This window comes from Myxocyprinus asiaticus, chromosome 34 (assembly GCF_019703515.2).
Source record: "Myxocyprinus asiaticus isolate MX2 ecotype Aquarium Trade chromosome 34, UBuf_Myxa_2, whole genome shotgun sequence".
NCBI lineage: Eukaryota > Metazoa > Chordata > Actinopteri > Cypriniformes > Catostomidae > Myxocyprinus > Myxocyprinus asiaticus.
The window spans coordinates 39342423-39368417 of record NC_059377.1 but is presented as its reverse complement, the minus strand read 5'-3'; the positions used below and the strand labels follow the sequence as shown (position 1 = coordinate 39368417).

At 39.5% G+C, this 25995-nt stretch overlaps 1 protein-coding gene across 3 annotated transcripts in view; it reads left to right on the top strand.

The window, feature by feature from the left end:
* Positions 1 to 24982, top strand: part of LOC127425128 (trafficking protein particle complex subunit 9-like) — a 290373-nt gene extending 265391 nt beyond the window's left edge. For all 3 annotated transcript variants that reach the window (XM_051670795.1, XM_051670794.1, XM_051670793.1), the window contains 2 exons: positions 22593 to 22816; positions 23308 to 24982. In XM_051670795.1, the coding sequence (XP_051526755.1) occupies positions 22593 to 22816; positions 23308 to 23484 (401 nt within the window). In that variant the 3' untranslated portion in view covers positions 23485 to 24982. The remainder of the gene's footprint in view (positions 1 to 22592; positions 22817 to 23307) is intronic.
* The last annotated feature ends 1013 nt before the right edge of the window (positions 24983 to 25995 follow it).

Here is a 25995-nt window from a genome sequence, read left to right as displayed (position 1 = left end):
AAGGGGTGAAACACAGCATTTTTACCCCTTTCTCTAGTCCTCAGATTACAAAGTCTCCTCATGTATCTGGTGCCCTTTGATCCTAATTATTTTTCTTAGTACTTGTTGAAGGTATATTCGTTCCACAACCCCAATTCCTTAAAAAAGTTGGGACAGTATGAAAAATGCTAATTATAAATATATTCACCCTTTGCTATATTGAAAGTTACAACTACACATTATATTATGTTTTTCCTTGTGAATTAATAGTTTTTTTGAAAATGTACAGTAATTTGAAATCAGATGATTGCAACATGCTCCAAAAACATTGGGACAGTTGAGTGTTTACCACTGTGAATCATCGTCATTTCTTCTAATAACACATTTATTCCAATAACATAAAAGCATTTGGGTACTGAAGACACAAGTTTGTTAAGGTTAGAATGTGGAATTTTCCCCCAATCATCCATTATGTAGGTCTTCAGCTGCACAGTTGTGAGACAGGTTGGGACTGCAGGCAGGCCAGTCTAGCACCCACACTCTCTGCTTACACAGCCATACAATTGAAATCCGGGCAGTATGTGGTTTGCAGTTGTCCTGCTGGAAAATGCAGGGACATCCCTGGAAAAGATGGTGCTGGATGGCAGTATACGTTGCTCCAAAATTTTTACATATCTGTCTGCATTCATGGTGTTCTCACAGATGTGCGAGTTACCCATGCCATGGGCACTGACACACCCCTGGCCCATACAGACACTGGCTTTTGGACCTGACACTGATAACAGCTTGGATGGTCCTCTTCCTCTTTTGCCCGGATAAAATAGCTTTGTTTTTAAAAAACTTTTTGAAATGTGGGCTCATCAGACCGAAAAACACAGTTCCACTGTTCTACTTTCCATCTTAGATGAGACCGAGCCCAGAGAATTTGGCAGTGCTTCTGGACAGTGTTGATGTAGGGCTTCTGCTTTGCATAGTAAAGTCTTAACATCTGTGGATGCAGCGGCAAGTGGTGTTGACTAACAAAGGTTTACTTAAGTTATCCCAAGCCCATGTTCATGATATCCATTACAGATGAATGCCACTTTTTAAGACAGTGACGTCTGAGGGTTCAGAGTTCACACACATTCAGAAATGGTTTTCGTCTTGCCCTTACGGACCGAGATTTGACCAGATTCCTTGAAACTTTTAACTTTATTGTGCACTGTAGAGGGTGAAATGCCCCAAATCCTTCCAATTTGTCTTTGGGGAATATTGTTCTCAAAGTGCTGTATTATTTGCTGAAGCATCTGTTGGCAAATTGTCAAGTCTCGAATGATCCTTGCTCTTGAAGGACTAGGCTGTTTTTGGAGGCTCCTTATATACTATGACACGATTGCCTCACCTGTTTAACATCTCCTGTTTCACATCGCCATATTTCAACTCATCAAATTGTTATTAGTCTTAAATTTCCCCTGTCTCAACTTTTTTTGGAGCGTGTTGCAATCATCTGATTTGAAATTGCTGTACATTTTCAAAAAAATAATTCACAAGGAAAAACATCATATAATGTGTAGTTGTAGTGTTTTCAATATAGCAAAGGGTGAATATAATTTACAAATCACTCCTTTTTGTTTTTATAAGTATTTTTCATTTTTCACACTTTTTCGGAATTGGGGTTGTATTAAATTGGTTTCTGTTTTACTTCAGTTTGAGATGGATTCGACCAAGATATAGAAGCTTGTTGACCATTTGCTAAGATTCTGTTTATATTTCTTCCTTAACAATAGAATTGACAAAGTTTGTAATTTCTGTGCCACTAGTCAACAAAGAGATTGACTATTCCACCCCATACTCAAATGATTGGTTGAGATAATTCCACCCCAAACTCATCCCATTGGTTAATTCAGCCATAACTCACACCACTGGTTGAGATAATTCCGCCCCAATACTCACACCATTGGTTGGGATAATTCAGCCCAAAACTCACATCATTGGTTGAGATAATTCCGCCCCAAACTCATCCCATTGGTTGAGATAATTCAGCCATAACTCACACCACTGGTTGAGATCATTTTGCCCCAAACTCAACCATTGGTTGAGAGAATTCTCGCAAGGGCTGTGATTTAATTAATTAGTCTGCGTCTGGGTATTGCGCACAAATGTAATAATTTCTGCCAGTTACACGTTCATAATGCAGGGAATTATCCGCACATGTTTACACATTAACATGCACAGTAATTGAGAATTTGTTAACTAAATCACAAAAATTAATTCAATAATTTAGTCCTTTATTTTTTAGAACTGTATTACATCATTTACAACTAAAAATACAACTTGCTTTTGGCGCCACTCTGAGGACATTTCATCTGGAAACTGGAGCTCACACGTGCCCATGTGTTCAACAACACTGCCAGTTTTGACTACTGGGGGCAGTGGTTCAATTTTCAGTAAACAAAACAGCGGTCTTTATGAACCGGATTCACACTGTGTGACCTCAAAGTCTGTAATTAAATCTCAGTTCTTTGGTTCCGCCCTACTGCAGTCTTCCCTGCTGGTAGCTCAAATGACACCTTACTCATTTGAATTTGATCCATGCATATATTAACAATCATTTGTACAAAGAGTTACCTAAAGCTTAAGACCTAAGAAGACATTGTTCTTTGAAATCAGTAAAACTTACTGTTAGGTACTTTTTTCATAATATACAACAAAAAAAAGTCTTGATCATGGCCAAGATTTGATAGAAATCACCCAGAAAGTTTACCCAGAAATTAACATTCTGTCAATTACTCGCCTTCATGTCGTACAACCTGTATGATCATTCTTCTCTTTTTGTGTTCTGCAGAAGAAAGAAAGTCTTAAGGGTTTGGATTGACATGAGGGTGAGTAAATGCTCACAGACTTTTCTTTTTTTAGGTGAAAGGAGGACAAGAGACAAATAGTTTATCGCTGTGAATCAAGTAAAGATTAATAATTTCTCCAGCCATATGAAACCTCCAACAGATACAGGCCTCCCGCAAAAATCGTTTCTCATCCAATTCAAACATCCTTTCTCTTTTAATCTCCTATTTTGATCATATGACAGCTCTGTAGAGCAATTTAACGCTGCAACCGTGCCAAGCTCCATTTTCCCTCCATCACTGATCAGCTCTGTGGATTATGTTCGTAAAAGTGCCCATAATTTCACAGCTGAACTGACACTGTAACCTGTGTTTGCGATTCAGGTGTCGTTGATTATTGATCACCGTCTGTCAGGTTATCTGAGCACAGAACGTGACTTACAATGAGCTCCGTGCTGCCGGAGTCTCTGCAGGACTTTTCTGATCATTCCCACTGATTTTCCCAGTGTCACAGTGTGAGATGAGGAAATAGAAACTTCGTGGGTCAGTCTCACGAAACCTGTCAAGAACATGTACTTGTCATATTTCACCTCAAAATCAAGACAGAAATTATATATATATATATATTATTAAAAAGAGAAAAGAAGACTATTTGTGGACTAGTAAGAGTTTTTGCATTATGTGATATTATTTCCATTAAAATAAAGCACATTTACCCAAATTTTAACATAAGGTAAATACAGGTGAAGTGACAACTGGTAAAATGGGATAGCTTGGTTTTTGTGTATTATTTCTTAATGTTTCCTCTTTATAGTGTAGTAGAGATCTGTAGCTATTTAAAATGGTACTCTGCAAGTGGCTAACACATTTATTATCATAATTTAAAACAACAGAAATGATACATTATCAGTACCAGTAAATTACCTGTATTCAACCTATCTAATGTGACATTTTTTAAAATATAAAGCATCTATACTTGTAGTTCTAATTCTAGTATTTGAAAGGGTTTTAAATTATTGGAGTTATTCAAAAATAAATGTTTTACATTATTTTGTTTTTATTATTTTTATTAAATTGTTAACATTTTTTTAATTATTTTTAAATCATTCTTTAATAAAAATAAAAATTATTGCAAATTATTAGTTTTTTTTAATTATGTAAAGTATTTCAAAATTGAAATGTCATAATGCATTACAATAATTATATTTGTAAAAAGTAAATAAATACTGGTAAATTGGGAATATTGGGTTTTTGTATTTATTTATTTTTTATTTTTTTCTCTGTACAATGTAGTGGACATTTTTAGCTATTTAATTGTAATATGTGAGGGGCAAATCCACTGGGATACATATTTTAATACAACAGCAATAACAAGTTATTAATATTAGTAAATTACCTGTATTCACACTAGTGTGATGTTTATTTTTATTTATTATTATAATTATTATTTTGTTTTTTTGTTGTAAAGTATTTATACATCATGGTGGTATTATTTAATATCTTAAATTTATGCTGCTTTAAATGAAAGAAAATCATTGGATTAAAATTTTTCTACTATAATACAGTAAAAAAAAAACAAAAAAAAAAACAGTTACAGCACTGAGAATTACAACTGAGGATAATCATTATTACAAAGAATTAAAAATTGTATGATAACTAAAATTTGGGTTAAAAAAAAATGACCTTGACATGTTTTCATGGCATTCACCAGAGATATCTTAGATATGTGCATGCAGATTCATTTTAGATGTCACCTTTTCAACATTTTCACGAAAAATCAAGTTTTCATGTGGAAAAAGCTTAAAGAAAGGGTTTGAGATTGGATAATTCCTACATATATTTGTCCAGAAGATTTACTAGAATATTCCACTGTTGTAGTTCAAAGCAATATGTTTGTTTTGATTCTTCATATTGTTTTGTTCGGTGAAACTTTGAATTATTTGTTTGCAAAAGTGTCAGCCCAAAAGCTTCTTTATCCTCCAATGCGACAAGATATTTCTGTGTCTATGAATATGTTTGTCCCCTTTTTGATTGTGAATACTCAGCCAGACCATATGAGACTCAGAAATAACATTTCGGCCCTGAGGGGGAACGTGGCAGACATGATTTTGGACTTCAATTGATCAAGGGATTCCACCATAGAAGAGCATAATTAGGCCTGGAAATGTATTGGAGTGATTTGGAATTGAGAAGAATCCAGTGTCACCCAAAAAAACAGGAAGTTTATATCTGGTCTGATTTTCTCTAGAAAGAGGCAATGCCAGTCTCGGAAGCATCTCTGTTCCATCTGACAGTGATGGAGTCTGCCATTATCACACTGAAACAAACGCCTTTCATGGTCATGTGCTGACTGTTTGATTAGATATAAGACTATAGATGTTTGTGGCAGATTTGGTACAGTATGGCAAAGGATATCACGTAGCATGTTTCCAAAAAGGAGGCAGAGTAAAAGAAAAAGTATGTGAACCCTATGGAATTAGCTGGTTTTCTGCAGTAATTGGTCATAAAATGTGATCTCATCTTCATCAAAGTCACAAGTACAGACAAACACAATGTGCTTAAGTTAACAACACAACAAATTATAATCTTTCTTGTCTTTATTGAACACATCCCATTAAACATTCACAGTGCTGTGGAAAAAGTAAGTGAACCCTAGGACTTAATAACTGGTTTATCCTCCTTTGGCAGCAGTAACCTCAACCAAGTGTTTCCAGTAGCTGCGGATTAGACCTGCACAATGTTTAGAAGGAATTTTGGACCATTCTTCCTTACAGAACTGTTTCAGCTCAGACATATTCTTACGATGTCTAGTGTGAACGGCTCTCTTGAGATCATTCCACAGCATCTCTGTTGGGTTAAGGTCTGGGTTCTGACTGGGCCACTCTAAAAGATTTTCTTTTTTTTTTAAGCCACTCTGTAGTGGATTTACTTTGATGTTTTGGTTCATTGTTCTGCTGCATCACCCAACATCTACTGAACTTCAGCTGGCGCACAACCACCCTGATATTCTGTTGGATACCGTGATAAACTTGGGAATTCATTTTTCCCTTGATGATGCCAAGCAGTCCAGGCCCCGAAGCAGCAAAGCAGCCCCAAATCATGATGCTCCTTCCACCGTACTTCACCGCCGGGGTGATGTTTTCATGTTGGTATGCAGTGCCCTTTTTTTGCCATTCGTAGTGCTGTATGTTCTTCCCTTAACAATTCAACCCTATTATAATCAGTCCACAAAACATTTTTCCCAGTAGTGTTGTGGAGTGTCAAGGTGGTCTTTGGCAAACTTCAGGCGCCAGCAATGTTTTTGTTGGAAAGCAGCAGGTTCCTTTGTGGTGTCCTGCCATGGACATCATGGCTGTTTAATGTTTTCTGTAAAATAGACTCATGAAGAGAGATGTCTTTAGCTGTCGCTGTTCTTTTTTTTTATCTCATTGAGCATTCTGTGGTGTGCCCTTTGAGTCATCTTGGCTGGACAGCCACTTCTAGGGAGAGTAGCCATAGTACATTAGTCTCCATTTATAGGCAATTTGTCTAACTATGGACAGATGAATATCTAAGCTCTTTGAGATAACTTTGTAACCCTTTTCAGCTTTACGCACAGCAACAATTCTTTATCTTAGGTATTCCGAGATCTCTTTTTTGTGAGGCATGGTCCACGTCAGTAGATGCTTCTTGTGAATAACAAACTCAAAATGTTTGCATGACTATTATTAGTCAAAGTAGCTCTAACCCACACCTCTAATCTCGTTTTATTATTTGGAAGCCAGGTTTGCCAACTCCAGACTCTAATTTGCTTTTGTTGATGTCATTAGCCTAGGGGTTCACATACTTTTTTCCAACCTACACTGTGAATGTTTGAATGATGTATTCAATATTTACAAGAACAATACAATTATTTGTGTGTTATTAGTTAAAACAGATTATATTTGTTCATTATTGTAACTTAGATGAAGTTCAAATCAGATTTTAAGACAAATGTATACATAAATGCTGGTAATTCCAAAGGATTCACATACCTTTTCTTGCCACTGTATGTATATATATATATATATATATATATAGTTAAGTTAAAACAGTTAGATGAAGAGGTAGATGGATGGATGGACGGATGGATACATAAATTTTAAATACTAAACATTTTATTAGTTTAAAATATAATTATGTATTAGTATTAGTTCTATTAGTTTACATTTGAATGCTAAATTTCATAAAGTATAACATTTAGCACTGCAAGCACTGTAATAAATGTATCTTTTGTAACCACTCAGACTTTGTGAAAACACACATTTTTAACCACTCAGTAATTCAGCCATGACAGTGTAAGAGATTCCTCTTGTACTCTTTAACCACTGATTTGTAATGGAGCATCAAGCGAGCTGATCTCTATTTGAAGGATGATGCTCTGCTCTCTAGCTTTACGTCTTTACAATGAACAGACATTGAAAAGCATCTTTTGTGCCTGTCAAACCAGAATCCCACTTGTATTTCTTTCAAAGTTAAGTAGAAACACCTTTAACTAAAGCAATAGTTTACCCAGCAATGAAAATGATATCGTCATTTACTCACCATCAGTGTAATATTTTATCCCTTAAAGTTCGCCAACGTCTGCCATTTGCTGACTTTAGACAAGAGTTTTGGTGCTTATTTGGGGGAAATGAGATGTCACCCTGTGCTGATTCTGTACTTTTATGTGATTCTGAGATTTTTTTTATGTAAAATATATGCTGTTACATGATGGAGGTCCTAAGTATATCTTAGTTTAATAATTCATCAAAATTAGCACGAGGTTTAAAAATTAACATGAGGGCTGTCACATCGCATACATTAATGTTCAGAGGGATCTAGAATCTCAGAAGGCTTAAGATTGAGCTCATCAAAACCTTTTGGTATAAAGGCTTGTGGTTTTGTTTGTAAATCAAAGCTTTTATGAATCGTTCTATAGTAGTACACATAATTTTGTAAATGGAGTGTTGTGGTAATGGGTTATAAACAAAATGCTGTTGTGTTGTCCCAGTGTGCAAATTATACAATGATCTCCAAATTATTGATTTTTTTAAGGAATTTCTATTGGTAATTTTTAGGTGGAAATAGTTCGTCTTGCGCAACAAAATGACACACCGCTAGTACAGTTAGCCAAACGACAACTATCTTCATTGGTAACACTTTAAAATAAGGTTCCATTTGTTAACATTAGTTAACAGCATTAGTTAATATGAACTAACAATGAACAATTGTATTTTTATTAACTAACATTAATAAAGATTAATAAATGCTGTAAACAATATATTGTTAATTGTTTGTTCATAATATCTAATGCATTAACTAATGATGAAAAATGGAACCTTATTGTAAAGTGTTACCTCTTCATCTATAATAAATCTAGAATAAAGTGATAAATAATTACAGTAGGCCTACTTATGCTCTGACAATATTTTGTCTGATATTGGTTTTACAGAAATAGTTCGGTCTGGTGAATACTGCTATGGCAAATGTAACTTAAGTTTGCGCAACTTTTCTTTGCGACTTCTGACCACATCCACACTAATATGAATTGGTTTAAAACTTCATGTAGAGTTTTTAACTAAAAAGGAAACGTTTTAATTTTCCAAAGCATTTCTTATTTGTGCTGTAGTAGAGAGCTTTTTTGGAGGAAATCGCAGTGGATGAGAGGCGCAAACATATCAAAATCATTGCATTTTCATCCAAAAATGTATTAGTGTGGACGCGGCCTTACTTGTGACTTTTCGTGTGGCAGCAGTGCAATGCATAAAATCATGCAGATACGGGTCAAGAGCTTCAGTTAATGTTCACATCAACCATCAGAATGGGGAAAAAATTTGATCTCAGTGATTTCAACCATGGCATGTTGATGCAAGACGGGCTGGTTTGAGTATTTCTGTAACTGCTGATCTCCTGTGATTTTCACGCACACCAGTCTCCAGAGTTTAATAAGAATGGTGCCAAAAACAAAAAAACATTTAGTGAGCAGCAGTCTTGCGGATGGAAACATATTTTTGATGAGAGAGGTGAGCAGAATAGCATCTCAGAATGCACAACACGTCGAACCTTGAGGCAGATGGGCTACAATAGCAGAAGACCACGTCGGGTTCCACTTCTGTCAGCCATGAACAGAAAGCTGAGACTACAGTGGGCACAGGCTCACCAAAACTGGACAGTTGAAGGCTGGAAAAATGTAGCCTGGTCTGATGAGTCTCGATTTCTGCTGAGGCACACAGGTGGTAGGGTCAGAATTTGGCGCCAACAGCATGAATCATGCCTTGTGTCAACAGTCCAGGCTGGTGGCAGTGGTGTAATGGTGTGGGGAATGTTTTCAAATCTGCTGACAAATCTGCAGAAATTGCATTATGCAATCATGTCAGCATGGACTGGAATCTCAAAGGAATGTTTCAACATCTTGTGGAATCCATGCCATGAAGAATTGAGGCTGTTTTGAGAGCAAAGGGAGACCCTACCCAGTATTAGTATAGTGTTCCTAATAAAGTGCTCAGTGAGTGTATAATTCGCAAACTGCGCAACTATCTTAAACTTTTGGAATTAAATACTGATGTTTGTGATATATTGTGACATGTACATCTATAATAAAATGATAATGACAGTAGGCCTACTTTTTTGACAATGTACAATCCAATACCAATCCTAACAGAAATGGTTCGGTCTGGCAAACATGAATTATGTTTGCACAACTTTTGTTCGCAACTTCTGTCTATGGCCACATCCATACTAATGTGTTTCCACTGAAAACGTCTCGGTTAAGTATGTAACCTTGGTTCCCTGAGATGAAGGGGACTGAGCGTCACTAAGCTGACGCTATGGGGAGTGTCCTTTTACACGACCTAGTTGAAACCTTTCTACAATAACGCCAGGATTGGCTATGGTGTTTAAGCCCCGCCCTTTAAGGCACAAAGGTGTCCAGTATATAAGCGGGTGCGCAAACACCATTCCTCAGAATTCTGACAAAGAGCACATCGCTCGCACCTCAAAAAAATCCTGAATCTGTAGTGTGGCCAGCCTACGCAATGTCTCGTTCCCTTCATCTCAGGGAACCGAGGTTACATACGTAAAGAGAAGTTCCCTTACGATTCAGTTCACTTGACATTACATCACTAAGCTAACGCTATGGGGAACAGAGTCCCATCATGCCGCACTACACAACATAACCTTTCCAGAGAGGAAACATGACACCGCAGTCCCACGGGATGGCGACCAACATGAGTATGCCACATGCAAATGACGAGCCAAGAGGGGAACACTCAGAATATATATATGATCTATGGTCATATAGTTTGAATTAACCCCGTCACGAACCCAGTCGGGAAGGAAGTTTATTTGTAATGAAGGTGCCTGTGCCTGGGAAATACATTGATCTGAATGCAGGCGGTTGTGTTAAATGACGAAGCCCGTACTTAAAAAGAGGGGCATAAGTACATGTTTGGCCAACGAAATAGCAAGCGCTTTAGACAGAGAGGACTTGCAATTAGAGACGGTACATCTAGGTTGTCAAACCTTGCAAATGTGTTTTAAGAAGACCATCCTGCTGCAAAACATATGTCTTGTAAGGACACACTGTTCGTACATGCCCATGAAGAGGCCATGCCTCTAGTTGAGTGTACTTTAACACCAATTGGGCAATTCACACCCTGTGACTCGTAAGCCAAGACGATTGCATCTATGATCCAGTGAGAAAGTCTTTGCTTGGAGATGGACATTCCTTTCGTGCATCCTTCATAACACACAAAGAGCTGGTCAGACAGTCTGAATTGGCAGGTGCACTCAGTGTATGTGTATAGCGTTCACATAGGGCATAACAAATGCAAGGACTTTTCTTCATCTGAATTAAATGGAAGAGGGAAAAATGCTTGAAGGTGAACCACCTGCATTCTGAAGGGCATGGTTAGAACCTTAGGCATATAGCCTTTCCTGGGTTTGACAGTGGCTTTTGAAAGACCCGGACCAAACTCCAGACATGAATTGTCGACTGACAGTGCTTGCAAATCACCGACCCATTTTACTGATGCCAAAGCCAGCAGTAATGCGGTCTTAAGAGAAAGCACACACAATTCAACATAGTCCAGAGGCTCGAAGGGAGGCCCAGCAAGCGCTTTTAAGACCAAGTTAGGTCCCAAGTCGGGACTGTAGCCGGGCAAGGGGGGATTAGCCATCTCGCTTCCCTAAGGAACTTTAATTAAATTATGTTTGCCTATAGAGGTGCCGGCTTCAGGTGCATGACATGCAGATATTGTCACCACATAAACTTTGAGCATTGACAGAGTGAGTCCTGTGTCCAATCGCTCTTGTACGAATGTACAAATTACAGGTGTGGGACAGTTTACTGGGTCTTTGCCATGTGAAAAGCACCAATTAGTGAACACATTCCATTTCAGTGCATAAAGGCGTCTCGTGGATGGTGCTCTAGCCTGTAAAATGGTGTTCATAACCGATGTGCTGATTCACGATGTCGGAATGAAAAGCTCTCAAAGCTAGAAAGACAGCCAGTAGCCCTAGGTGGTTGACGTGCCATGCCCGTTTCGCACCTGTCCAGGTGCCAAAAGTCGGGCATCCATCACACACTGCGCTCCAACCTGTGTTGGATGCATCTGTGGTCAGCACTTTTCTTCTGATAATTTGACCCAGCATAACACCCAGTTGGTAGAAGGCCGGTGCTGTCCATTGTACTAGGGAAGCCAGACAGCGGTGAGTCACTATGATGTGCATGTGCCCGATGCTCCAGGCACAATGTGGAACATTGCTTGAGCCAGCACTGGAGAGGTCTCATTTGTAACAGACCTAACGGTATGACAGCGGATGCTGCTGCCATAAAACCCAGCATTCTCTGAAATGACTTCAGTGTTAATATTTTCCCTGTTTGAACTGAGATGGACACCGAAGAATGGTGTGTACGCACTCATTCATGAGGTGCGTGTGCGTGCTTGCTCACTGAGTCTAGATGAACTCCTACAAAGGAGATTTACTGGCTGGGGAAAAGTGTGCTTTTCGCCCAGTTGACATTCAGACAAGATTTTTCAGATGGCAAAGCAGCAAGTGTCTGTATTCGCTCAGTAGTGCCTCTGATTGGCTAGTAATAACCAGTCGCTGAGGTAATTCAAAACACGCACACCGTTCATTTTCAATGGGGCGAGCAATGCATCGATACATTTCGTGAACGTGCGAGGAGCCAGAGACAGACTGAAAGGAAGGACTTCAATTTGATACGCAGTTTCCTCAAACGCAAATCTCAAAAACTGCCTGTGACGTGGTGCAATTGGTACATGAACTGCGCCTCCTTCAGATCTATTAACACAAACTAGACCTGAGGACGGATGTGCGATAAGATTGGTTTCTGAGTTAACATTTTGAATGGGAGCGTCGCAAGTGTGCAATTAAATCATCTCAGAACTAGAATGGGCCGAAGTCCGCTTTCCTTATCCAGAACGAGGAAATAACAGCTGTAAATCCCGTTGTGTGTGTCGCAGTCTGAGACAGTCTCTATCGCCTTTTTTTTGAGGAAACTGTGAATCTCTGCACGCAACAGAGTCGGACCACAGAATGCAAAGCGCTGATGATGCGAGGTGGCTGGCGTACAATCCGAATCATATGACCGTGTTCGATAGTTTTAAACACCCAGTCTGACACGCTCATGAGGGCTTGCCACGCATTCATGCAGCGGGACAGCAGGCTTTTTAATTCATCTGAAACAACCTCTATCGCGTTCTTTGCGAAAAGATTGTGTATTTCGGCTCATAACACCAGCACGTCTTCGGACGGAACCATAGAAGACAGAACGCCGTTGAAACGGGGCGACCGATGTGCAAATGGAACGTATAACCATTTTTGATCGTTTTTAGCATCCAATCAGAAATGCCTGTAAGGGCTCGCCACGCATCTGCGAATGGGACAGAGGGTGATTTGGTTCGTTCACTATATGATATAATGTGCCGATCACCATTGGGAAGCAGCTGTGCATAATGTGTGGGCTTAGAAGTGGAAAAGAGCTCTTTATTGAGAAAGTGTGAGCATTTCGCAAATTGTGCAACGAGCGCTTTACTCCTTTATACATTCGTTATTTGAATGTGAGACACAGAAGTAATATTTGAACAACATTTTGAACAACAATATTCTTTTCCCGACAAATAGCAGTGGGGAAGAGGGGAACAGCATTGTGTGTCTATAATCGAGCCTTCTTCGGGACGGGTCCGGAAGGATGGCGAGCTCTGCATTCTTGCATCATAGAGCTGTGCTCATCAGGAATGCTTTCGCTGCACGCGTGGGTGGGGGCAGCTTGGCTGCGACTTTTGCCGGCGCTGAGGCAGCATGCGTTATTAGCCGGGCACTGGCCTGAGACAGAGTGGAAGCGAGCTGTTTGTGATGAAGTACTGCTCCGTTTTGGCATAAAATGTCTCAAAGCCTGCAAGTGTTGCTGAGCTGTGATGTAGCACTCAGCAAATATATCCACAGAGCTGCCGAAAAGGCCAGCTGGAGACACCGGAGCATCAAATAGAGCGGCTTTTTCCGCATCACGCCTTTCCCTGAGAGTCAGCAAGATGTGACAATCCAAAACCATCAGATCGCCCATTGACCTGTGCAGTGACTCTCGTGGCTCACAGCACTAAGTCCGTAGCGGTGCGAAGCTCTTTGAACGTCTCTGGATTGTAGCCTTGCTTGTCCATTTGCTTGAGGAGTTTAGCTTGGAAAACTTGGAGCACCGCCATCGCGTGGAGTGCTGAACCAGCTCGGCCTGCCGCTGTGTGTGCTTTTCCAGCCAGTGTGGACGTCAGTCGACATGGCTTGGAAGCATGAATGGGCCGTGACTTCCACGCCCTGCTTCTCAACAGGCAGAGATGTGCCGCTAGCGCCTCTTCCTAGCGGGTAGTTGGGCATAACCTTCGTCTTCCTCGTGGTCCACTTTAGTGAGGAGAGTGGAATCGCTGTGCGAGTGTATGAACTTCCGGGAAGAATCGGGCAGATCTGCAGGATGTGGTCGCTTGACGACGTCCGGACTGCAGAAACCATTCATCAAGGCAATATTTTTCAGGTTCCTCTGGAGGAGACCATTCGAAAGTGAGCTCTTTGACTGCCCTGGAAAGAACACAAAGCATCTCCTTGTCAGAGGCATGTGCACGCTCCTCACGCTTGTTGGGGGAAGGGGCTGCAACGTCCTCCATTGACCACTCACCAGATGCAGTGAGAAACATAACATAATCATCCCCAGCATCAGAACCGCCAAACGTGAGGAGGCCGTATGCTCCTGCAGAGGTCCGAAGCTTGTAACTCACATACTGTATCAGCATAGACGCATTACATGGAGATTGAGGGGATCGTGGGCATGTGCCGGCACAAAGTCCACCTCAAATTCATCCTGCTCAACCTCGCGGCCCCACTGTGCCTCTTTGTGTGATCCCACAGGAGTCACAGAAGTGGTGGGTGGGAGGGTTCAGGAGGCTGAATCGTCGCTCAGAACGAGGGTGATTCGCGAACGAAGCGTCTTGAGACTCATGCCCTCACAGTGAGGGCAGTCTGTCTCCATGAGAGCTGTCTCTGCGTGGGCATGCCCAGACAGCAAACGCAGCTCACATGCTGATCTGACGGCGGGATATTTCTTCGTTTTCGGAACAACGTTAAAAATCAATATGCTTCCAACTAAAAACGTATTAGTGTGCACGTGGCCTAACTTGCAATCCAAATTTTTTTGGTTACTGAAATGTTTGAAAACACTACTGAAACCTTATTTTTTTAAAAGTGTAATTAAACTGTTCAGTATTACTCTAATAGTATACATCTAATTACAGTAGTATTAGAATGAGTATCACTTGTAATTTGCAACCTGCGTGATGCGTCCTTCATTCACTGCTGATTTTTATGCTTGAGGAATCAGTTTAACCAGGTTGCTTCGCTGAGTCAGTTTCTGCTGCCTGGCACTTTACCACAACCGCTCAATGCAGTGGGCAAGCCTAGTTACCATGGCGACCTGCTCATTTATTTGTGTGCTGTGACATCATGATCACCCTCAACAAGCCTTCCAGAGCAACAGTCACTACAAAAATGCTGACGTGGTTAACCTGACAGATATACAGTAGCTCAACTGTAAATTATGCTTTAAAAGTATTGCTTTATTTAATAGCAAGAGCTTTAGTGCACATAGACAAATTGTTAAGCACCAGAGGTGGGTAGTAACGTGCTACATTTACTTGAGTAACTTTTTGGGGAAAAATATACTTCTAGAGTAGGTTTAAAAGTGGGTACTTTTTACTCTCAAGTAAATTTCTAATGTAAAAATGTACTTTTACTTCTTTACAATGGGTAGCGTTCCTGCTATTACATTACTGGTTTCAATTTTGGTTAATGTGTAATTTTTTTTAGATATTATTGAATGGGACTTTTACGATAGCGGAAGTTCACGTAGCTGGGTGTGCTGTCATGTGCTGTCACTCAAGAAGACCCAACCTGCAGCATCATGTTCTTCAAAGTGAAACACTTTCTTTGCTCCGCACAGTGAAAAAATAATAGTTTCATCTTGCAATGCCTTCATTTAACACTGTAGAGCCGAGGAGGGCGGGGCCGGGCTGGAATGAGACACACCCGGTCCCCAATCAGCCTGATGGGGTGCGCGAGGGATAAAGGCGGCCGGGGACGACAGTTCGAGAGAGAGAGAATTGCAGGCAGCTGTACTGTGTGGTTTTGGTTGTGTGTTTAAGTTTATTAAATTATTATTTAAGTTGTCAAGCCGGTTCTCGCCTCCTCCTTTCCACTGAACCCCCTTACACTGGTACCAAAACCCGGGAAGGAGGAGGGATTCCCGTCGCAGAGTCCTCGACACTGCTGTCCACCCAGGGGAGCGCCGCTGCTGTCCGATGGGGGACGGAGTAGCCCGACCACCCGGACGCGGGGAACGGCCGCCGTCCGCGAGGCGAGTTGGGACGGGAATCCCCGACCGCCTGGAGCGAGGGAGCCGCTGCCGGGGGCGGAGGAGTGCCCTGCCGTCCCCCAGGAACGCGGAGGGGTCGAGAGAAGACCGCCGTCCGCGGGGGGAGGAGGGAAGCGACTCCCAGACCGCCTGGAGTGGTAGGGCCACTGCCAGGGGCAGAGGAGTGTCCCCACGGGACTCCGGGAATGCGGAGGGGCGTTCTGTCCGCTGGGGGTCGGAGGTCCGACTCCGGTCCACCCGGGGAGGAGCGGCTGCAGTCCACCTGAGAGGGTAGAGTAGTGATCGAGGACTACGTGACGGTGCATCAGAGAACCGGTGAGTTTCTTTTTCTCTCTCTCCTCTCTCTCTCTCTCTCTGTCGCTCCGTGTTAGCCTTTCCCTCGCCATTTTGTTTTGTTGTTTTTCCCCTCCTGTCTCCTCCCAGGTCGAGGAAGGCGGGGATGACCCGCCGGCAGTCGGGGCGTAAGGCACGCCCCCATCCCCCCCGGAGAGGAAGGGTGGGGGATGTACGTCATGCCGGGGGCTCCCCGGCCTGAGGCAACACCGGGAGGAGTGTAGAGCCGAGGAGGGCGGGGCCGGGCTGGAATGAGACACACCCGGTCCCCAATCCGCGCGAGGGATAAAGGTGGCCAGGGACGACAGTTCGAGAGAGAGAGAATTGCAGGCAGCTGTACTGTGTGGTTTTGGTTGTGTGTTTAAGTTGTTTATTAAATTATTATTTAAGTTGTCAAGCCGGTTCTCGCCTCCTCCTTTCCACTGAACCCCCTTACAAACACCAAGACAAGCTGATATTTCAAGATTAAAATTGAAGCTCCAACTTAAGGCTGCACTTCAAGGTAAATTGTGGCTCTAATGCTAACGCTGGCTTTTCTGTGTGAATGTGATGGTCATTTTCAGGGTGATTCTGTAACTGGGGTTTTATGACATCCGTTTTTAAGTGTACATTTTAAAATCTGCAGCAATATATCAGTGCGCTATGTCCCGTGTCCCGCATGTCATGAGCAGTATTTACGTGTTTTCTTCGCAAAGCTATTTCGGAACATCTACATTAAGTGTAAATGCCTTTTGCTGTACAAAACATGTGATTGACAAATGGAGCGTGAACAGACAGCATTTCTGCACGTGCACAGCAAGGTGTGCGGGGCACGCGCGTGAGAGATGTGCAGGTGCGAGGTGATTGTATGGCGAAGAGAGACTGGCTGTTTTCGCATTCCACAATCGTTCACTCGTTCACTGTTTCCTATATAGTGAATGGCAGTTAGTGCACTATATCTCAGCAGTGAGTGAATTCGGACACTGACGTATACATAAAGTGTCGGAGCTCTGGGGCTGTCACAGAAACAACATCATATATGAACTTTTAAAATACCTGAGCCTTACTTGTTATTCTTATTAAATAATATATTAATACAATAAATCTTCATTCTGTTTGTCATTTTTAATATATATGTTAATATAAAGAGTAAACACATTTTATCAAATGTACATTATTATATAAAGCTGGGTAGCATTTCTCATCCGACCAAAGTTATCATAACCTACATGTTATAACCGAATATTTAAATAATCCACAGAATTATCATTTCCACTGTGTGCAGTCTCCTGTTAAAATAATATCACCTCAGTGAATTTAGTAAATAAAGAATTCTTCATCTTACTGGCAAAATTCTGTATAAATATAAATAAAGAGTACATTTTAAAATGTATCTGTATGTTTTGCCTCTCTATATGTTATTATGTTATTTTAATCAAGTAATGATTTGTCAAAAAGTAATTTAATACATTAAGCATGAAATAAAATATTGCAGGAGCGAATGAAGCAGTAAACTATCAGCTTGTATGTTTTACCCATGGTGGATTATGGGCAATTAACCGTCGTCGAGTGTACATCAAATGTACACTCAAAATTAGAGTGCATTGTGGGTAAGAATAAGTGAACAAAAGTAGAGAACGAGTGGCTCACTCAGAATTCAGACACTCCTACAAAATGGCAGACACCCGAAATAGTGCACTATATAGTGGATAGGGGCAGTTTCAGACACAGCGAGTGTTCCGCGACCAGGGTTGGTGCCCTACGCAGGCTGCGTACTCTGCGTTTAGGGAGTGGCGGTACTGCTGTACAGAACTAATGATCTAAATTCTTTCGACACTGAAAACTGTAACTACACTGAAATAAGAATCCATGCAGGACTTTAAAAGCTATGAAATAGTGAAAGTAGGCATTAATAAAATATGATCTTGCTTTGGTTTATATTTCAGCATTATATATAAAATCCCTGTGGGACGTTTTCGCTGTAATAATTACTAGAAAGGTTTCCAAACCTCTCTTCTTATTTAAAAATCCATCCAGATCTGAAAAGAGTCCTAAAAGTGATAGTTCACCCAAAAATGAAAATTCTCTCATTTACTCACCCTCATGCCATCCCAGATGTGTATGACTTTCTTTCTTCTGCAGAACACAACTTAAGATTTTTAGAGGAATATTTCAGCTCTGTAGGTCCATAAAATGCAAATGAATGGGTGCCAACATTTTAAAGCTAAAAACAAATCAAATAAGTCAGCATAAAAGTAAACCATAAGACTCCAGTGGTTAAATCAATATCTTCAGAAGCGATGTGATATGAGAATGTGTGGATGAGAAACAGATCACTTTCACATTCTTCTTTTGTTTTTGGTGATTCACATTCTTCTCTGCATATCGCCCCCTGCTGGGCAAAAAATGACTAATATTGATTTGTTTCTTACCCACACCTATCATATCACTTTTGAAGATACAGATTTAACTACTGGAGTCTTTTTGGATTAATTTTATGCTGCTTTTATGTGCTTTTTGGAGCATCAGAATATTGGCACCCATTCACTTGCATTGTACTGACCTACAGAGCTGAAATATTCTTCTAAAAATCATAAACTGTGTTCTGCAGAAGAAAGGAAGTCATACACATCTGCGATGGCATGAGGGTGAGTAAATGAGATAATTTTCATTTTTAGGTGAACTATCTCTTTAAAGTGATAGCTCAGCCATAATTTAATATTATGTCATCATTTCCCTACCATCATGTTGTTCCAAACCTGTGTGACTTTCTGTATTCTGTGGAACACAAATATGTTAGACAGAATGTTGGGACTGACAGTCTCAGTCCACCATTCACTTTCAAAATATGGAGAGAGAAAAAATACATTCACTGAAAGTAAATAGTGACTCAGGCAAACATTCTGTCTAATATCTACTCAGTGTTGCATGGAAGAAAGAAAGTCATTACATAAGGGTTTGTAACAACATGATGGTGAAAAATGACAGAATTTCCATTAATAATAATAATAATAATTCTGTAATACATGTTAAATGTAATGGAATATAGGGTAGATAATGTCTATTATGTCATTTGTGAAAGTAATGAGTTACTCTCTAATTGAGTACTCTTTTAATTGGATACTTTAATAATCTTACTCAAGTAATTATTTATGATAGTACTTTTACTTGAGTAATTATTATTATTTTTTTAAGTCATTGTACTTTTACTTGAGTACAGTTTTTGGCTACTCTACCCACCTCTGTTAAGCACAAATGGTTTTCTGAGAGGAGTTGGTTAATGATTGTATTGCTTTGCCTGTGTTTACCACAGAGATATATGATTTTGAATACTAGTGCATTCTTTCCTTATTAGGCTTAATCAGGAAATGTTATGTTTTTAGTGACTGTTTATATTGGACAATCTGATCAATTTGTTTCTTTTTTTAAATGATAAAATATTAAAATATATTTTTTTGTATTTAACTATTTTTGCTTGTTTGATTACATCTCTCTCTCTGTCTCTCGTTTGGTTCATCATAGCGATATAATGCTCCATCCGTTTGCAGCTGATTTACCTATCATTTTCACATCTTCTAGCAAAAGTTGTTTAAATTTTTTTTTTTTTAAATAAATAAATAAATATAGCCACTTAATAAGGTGTCACATCAGCTGTGTGTGGTGCAGTTGTGAGATACAACATATTGTTACTGTGCACTGTTTGTGTAAAAGTATGTGCATTTAGTAATGAACATTTGTGTGCCTTGACTCTCAAATATTTTAAATTTTTTCCAAAAATGCTTTTTTTTATTTTTTTGCGAGTTGCTATTTTAAGACTTATATTATCATTTCGATGTAATTGTAACACTGGCTTGCAGACTGCAAAACTTTATTTTACCAAGTCTTATATCATTGAGATGGGACTATGAATATTTGATGATGCAGAGCAAAACATTTGGGTTTCACTTATAAAACAGCTTGACGTTTGGCTTTACAGCTGTGATAGTCACCATTCAAATGTTATTACTCAAACAGATGTCTATACCTGGCAGTTTCTCTGCGTTTAAACCAAGCCCGTAGAGAGCAATGCTGCTATTTCTGAAATAGACAGCTGTCCTGTCAACGTGAGATAATTTATCTGAGTATGTAGTGCTTGGATGGGAGCAAGCTGTAGTCCTCCAGGGTAGACTGTCTTGTCTGTGTGTCATTGACAGACGCCCGCCGGGACTGCATCTCCCAGCATGCCGCTCACCGGGGACAGGGCTCGTGTGACAGCTCTGCCTCGGGCACTCAAAGAGACGCAGAAAACTCCTCATAGTGACTCTTCGTGATAGATACCGACAACGGGGTGCATGTGAGAGAAAGAGACAACAAGAACTTTCCTCACATTTGCAATCACTTACGACATAATCATAATCAGTTTCCATGATGAAATGAACATTAGAGGCACTACAACGAGTTTTATTCACTTTCACACAAATCATGATTAAAACTGCAGTCATTCATTTGTCAGTTAGTTGCTTGTCAGCTCATTAACACTTAACTTACACCTTGTACATACAGTGCTATCTTATGACATCTAAACACTTGTACTGTTGTGCAAGATTTGTAGTGCTGTATGGGTTAACATTTGCATTACATAACCAACTACATTTAAAAGCTTGTTTGCACAGTAGCGTAAATGATAGAGCATTGCACTTGCGATGCAAAGTAACTGGGTACGAGTCATGAAAAGCACGCATGAACCAGAAGTTTCATAGGGAAGCTCCACGAAGTGACGTGGCTGCTTCAGCAATTAAGTTTTTATGTCACATTTGCTTTTTATGACACTATCGGGTAGGTTTAGGTTTAAGGTTTAGGGTAGGGAGTTCGGTTTTGTTGATTTAAAACTTGATAGAGCATTAACCTTAAATACCCCATCTCATTGGCAGAAAATGTAACTCTCTTTTTTTCTTTTTCTTTTTTTTTTTTTGGCGCCACTCGGTGGACATTTTACCTCTGAACTGCCGCAATACATGTAAGAAACCATGTAATATCATTTTGAAAAAATGTCACCACAGTCTCGTTATTTTCATGAGATCTGGCTGAATTAAAAATGTTTTGTTTTTTTTTTTTTTTTTGCATCTGCACCTTTAAAGGGCCGTTCCATCTGTGCTGTATTTCTATTGTTTTTCTATGTTAACATACACTAGATGGAGGTTTTTGACCATTGCACAAAGTCCACTTGCTTTTTCATCATCTCACGCAGTAGCGTGAAATTTTTTTAGACATTGTGTTAGGTAAAAAAGAACATCAACTTAAAAAAAAAAAAAAAGCAGAGACACCTGTGTTCTGTTACAAGAGTGTTGCGCTACATCAAGGTTTTTATAGCGCAAGAATGTGTTTAGTCCAAACAGTATAGTTTTCTGAAATAGTTCTGCGTGCCCTCACAATAGTTTGCTTTCTCTCACAATATGTTTTGTGTTCCCTCGCAATAAATTTACCATGGTTTTACTACAGTAACCATATTGTAACCATGATATTCATAGTGAAACAATAGGGATAATACAGGAAAACTAAAATAATGGTAATAAAAATCATAAAATTGTGGTTATTATGGTTTTACTATACAAATACTATAGTAATATTGTAGGCTGTAGTAAACGTAGTTTTTGGGGGAATTCATGGTTTTTCTAAAGTAATATTTTAGTAACCATGAAAAGTAAGATAAGTAACGTTTTTTTTTTTTTGGCAGAAGCCATGGTTTTAATACAGTATACTGTATCCATATAGTAATCATGGTTTTACCATAGATTTACCATGATAATTTTTGTGGTTACTATGGTTTTACTACAACTATGGTATTTGTAGTAAAACCATAATAACTACAAAATTATTCATTTTCCTGTATTATTACTATGATTTTACTACGAATATCAAGGTTACAATGTGGTTACTGTAGTAATACCATGGTAAATTTATTGCGAGGGAACGCAAAACTATTGTTAGGGTACGCAAAACTTATTGCGAGGGCACACAAAACTATTTAAGAAAAAAAATCCTGTCCTGTCCTCTAAGGGGCTCCGTAGAATGGCCCTTGGTTTTCCACATCCCTCTTTACCTTGCAAACGGTTGAGCACTCAGCCTTTCAAAGAGTACTCATTTAAACTCAAGCCCATACAGATGTGTTCGACACATGCACACTATAACTGCTTTGCAATGGTTTTTTAGAACAGTCAACAGCAGGCTCGTGCACCAACGCACTCAAAGACGTGGACTGTCTAGAAAACAGCGCGCACACTGAAAAGCCCTTAAGACGTCTACAGTATGTGTAAAACACCTGTGTTATGATTGGCTAACCTCAGTGTACCGATATTCACACTATCGTTCTGGGCAGGTTTGATGTTTTAACATTGGTGGCCATATGTTAATAAGCCCATAATTGTGATGTCATTACTAATGATTTCAAACGACTCTGTGTTTGTATATGTTAGGGGACTTAGTAGGGAGTTTGGCTTTGTCTTCCATGATTCAACCCCTTTATGTTCTTTTGGGAATCTGAAAATCCTCTGTCTCTCTCTCTCCAGATGTTGTGGTTAACGGTAAGCCATGCGATTGTGACATAGTCGCTGACTGCATTGTCGGAGATGCTGTGCCAATAGAGGTGAAACTGACCAATCGCAGCAAGAGTGCTGTTGGCCCGTTCTCTCTGACTGTCATCCCCTTCCAAGACTACCAGAACGGAGTCCAAAACTACGACCTTCAGGATGCAGTCACTTTCATCGGTTCCAACACTTTCTACATTAGCTCGGTGAGTGAATGACGCACACTGAAAACCGCTTAACAGCAGGATACGAGCGGAGCTGGGTCACTTCCTCAAAGTCTGAGAAATGTCCGGAATAGCGATAATAAGATTTTTACTTCTGGAACCAAACGGTTGCACTCTTATTTAAACAATATTCAAGTGGTACAGGTTATAAAACACAATAATGTTAATGGAAAGTAGATATCTAGTAGAGCCCACTTTTAAGGCCAGACACAATGCACAGAGAACTGGGTTCTTTTTTATCTCGTTTCACTTTTTGGTCCACTTAAAGCAGTCTGAGATTGGTCCTTTCAGAAACTGGCTGTTTTTGCTACTATACCTTTAAGACTTCTATACGTCAGTGATGCCTGCAGGAAATATATGTATCTATCATCTGTAGGAAGGAAAGGACTTGAAGTTTTGAAAATGCAACCGCTGTTTGCTCTGCTGTATATACAATGTGATGAAGTCAGCAGGTGTGTTTGTTTCATCTCCAGGTGAACCCTGCAGAGAACTCTGTCTGTATGGGAGCACTGCTCTTCTTAAACACTGGAGATTTCTACCTGAACATCAAGTTTCAAGACGACAGCACGGGCCGCGACTTGCCGCGTGCCTGGTTCTGTTTACCCAGCGTCCACATCAAAGCACAGGAGCAAATCGAAGCGGCCGCCTGAGCTGGTGACAACTAACCTTTGACCTGAATGACTTAGTAGGCTTAAATAGGACCTTTTGTCTCTTAAGGGATATGCTGTTATCAAGATGACTACTGAGCTGCTCTAGATGTCGTCAACATTCTAGAGCAAGTAAAATCTTATTTATAAAGCTTTTAGAGTATGGAGACATTTAACTTAATGCCAAATATGATGCTTTAAGGTCAGTTTGATGGTTAAGAACCTATTATGGTCATAGTGTCACTGTGTTAGGTCTCTTTAGATACCTCCAGGCGATCACAAAAATATTAACCGTTCAGTGGCATTCTTACAATTTAGTCTTGAAAGTTCCAGTGACTTGAAATCTGACTGTTTGACATGTAATTGTTTGAGTATGTTATTTCGGCGAAATGCAGAATATGCTACACGTAACTTTATGCTTTGTAGAGAGTTAAATATTTTTTACAATGTGACATTATTTAGCAAACTTTAATTTTGTAATTCCCATTATTCTAAACTCTAGATTCTCATTACTGTAATACTTCTTACTAATAAAATGAGTTTATTTAAATCAGTATAAATTATAGGCAGTACAAGAAATACTACCATGATGTACTTGACAAATTACATTTCTTTTTTTTTGTTTGTTTTTTTTTTTTTTGCATTACAGTAATCAGAATTTGAAGGGAAAATTAATTGTCATGAAAATAATCACAAATTGCAAAAAAAAAAAAAAAAAAAAATATTTGGATTGTTGGTCCAAAAATTTGCCATAATTTTCATTAGGAAAATAAATATTTTATATTTATTTCTTTGGATTTTGGCCTGAAAAATTCACATCAATCAGTTACAGTGATACTTATTAACAAAAAATTATTAAACATTAATATTTCCATTGAAAATAAATATGGATATCTCTCAAAATACATATTAAGAGTTTTTCAGAATTTTACATTTCCCAAAATTATAACCAAAAGTTAAAAAAAATAAAAAAAATAAATAAATAACATTCTGGTCTGGACAGACAGGTTATGAATACAGAATGTTCATCTGCTTATGCTAGTTTTGTACTCAACCAAAAGCACGTCTCACCTGTTCCAGGAATTGCGATCATTTTTCTGAGGTAAGCTTTCTAGCAACCAGTGGTTGCTGGAAATGTGTTATTAATGCTGTTGTTGCTATGTGCTCCATTGGTGAGTATACAAGAGGTGGTTTAGAAGGTCTGAATTAATGTTCTTCAATAGCAAGAGATTGCAGTGGCTGTAATTAAATTAGCATTAAATGTCCACACAGGGATTCCACTGCTGAGTCACCCCAAAGTTACAATATTCCATCCAAAAACATTACGTCTCCTGGGACAATTTGTTTCAAAATAGGGTTTTTTTAACAGGGTTATTAACTGCAAAGGTAATTTTCTTTTAAATAATGATTTATTTAAAGGTACAGATGGTACAACCAGAATAAAGAAAAAAAATAGTAATAATCTGATTTTTTTTCCCCAGACCAAGTTACCAGTTATTAAGGGGCAGACACACTAGATGTTCTGTTGAATTCACTTTCATTTCATAAAATAAAAAAATTAAAAAATTAAGATCTACTGTTTTGCTACCGATTATGTTGGGAAATATTTTAAGCTAATTTAAAATTTTATTGACTTATACATTGAAACACCTTTTAAAGGGATAGTTCACCCAAAAATGAAAACCCTGTCTTCATTTACTCACCCTAATGGTTAATCCAAACCCGAATTACTTTCTTCCATCGAACACAAAATGTGATGTGTTCCACATAAGAATAACTCACAGGTTTGGAACAACGTAAGGGTGAGTACGTTGTCCCTTTAAGAGGCCGTGGACCCCACAGTCAATTCAGATGACTGTAGAATTCATAATTCTGTAAATTTTAATATAAACTCACCGGCCACTTTATTAGGTACACCTGTACATCTACTTATTCATGCGATTATCTAATCAGCCAATAGTGTGGCAGCAGTGTAATGTATATAATCATTCAGATACGGGTCAGGAGCTTCAGTTAATGTTAATTTAACTGGGGAAAAAATGTGATCTCAGTGATTTAGACCGTGACATAATTGCAGCAGTTCTGTGGGCAAAAACGGCTTGTTAATGACAGAGGTCAGAGGAGAATGGCCAGACTGGTCCAAGCTGATAGGAAGGTGACAGTAACCTAAATAAACATGCGTTACAACAGTTCTATGCAGAAAAGCATTTCTTAACGTACAACACACTGAACATTAAGGTGGATGGGCTACAGCAGAAGAAGGCCCCTCTGGGTACCACTACTGTCAGCTTAGAACAGGAACTGAGGCTGCAGTGGGCACAGGCTCACCAAAACTGGACACTAGACGATTGGAAAAACATCACCTGGTCTGACAAATCTGGATTTCTGCTGAGGTACACAAATGTTAGGCCCACTGCAGCCTCAGTTTTCTGTTCTTGGCTGACAGAAGTGGAACCCAATGTTGTCTTCTGCTGTTATAGCCCATCTGCCTCAAGGTAGAATTTGTGAATTCTG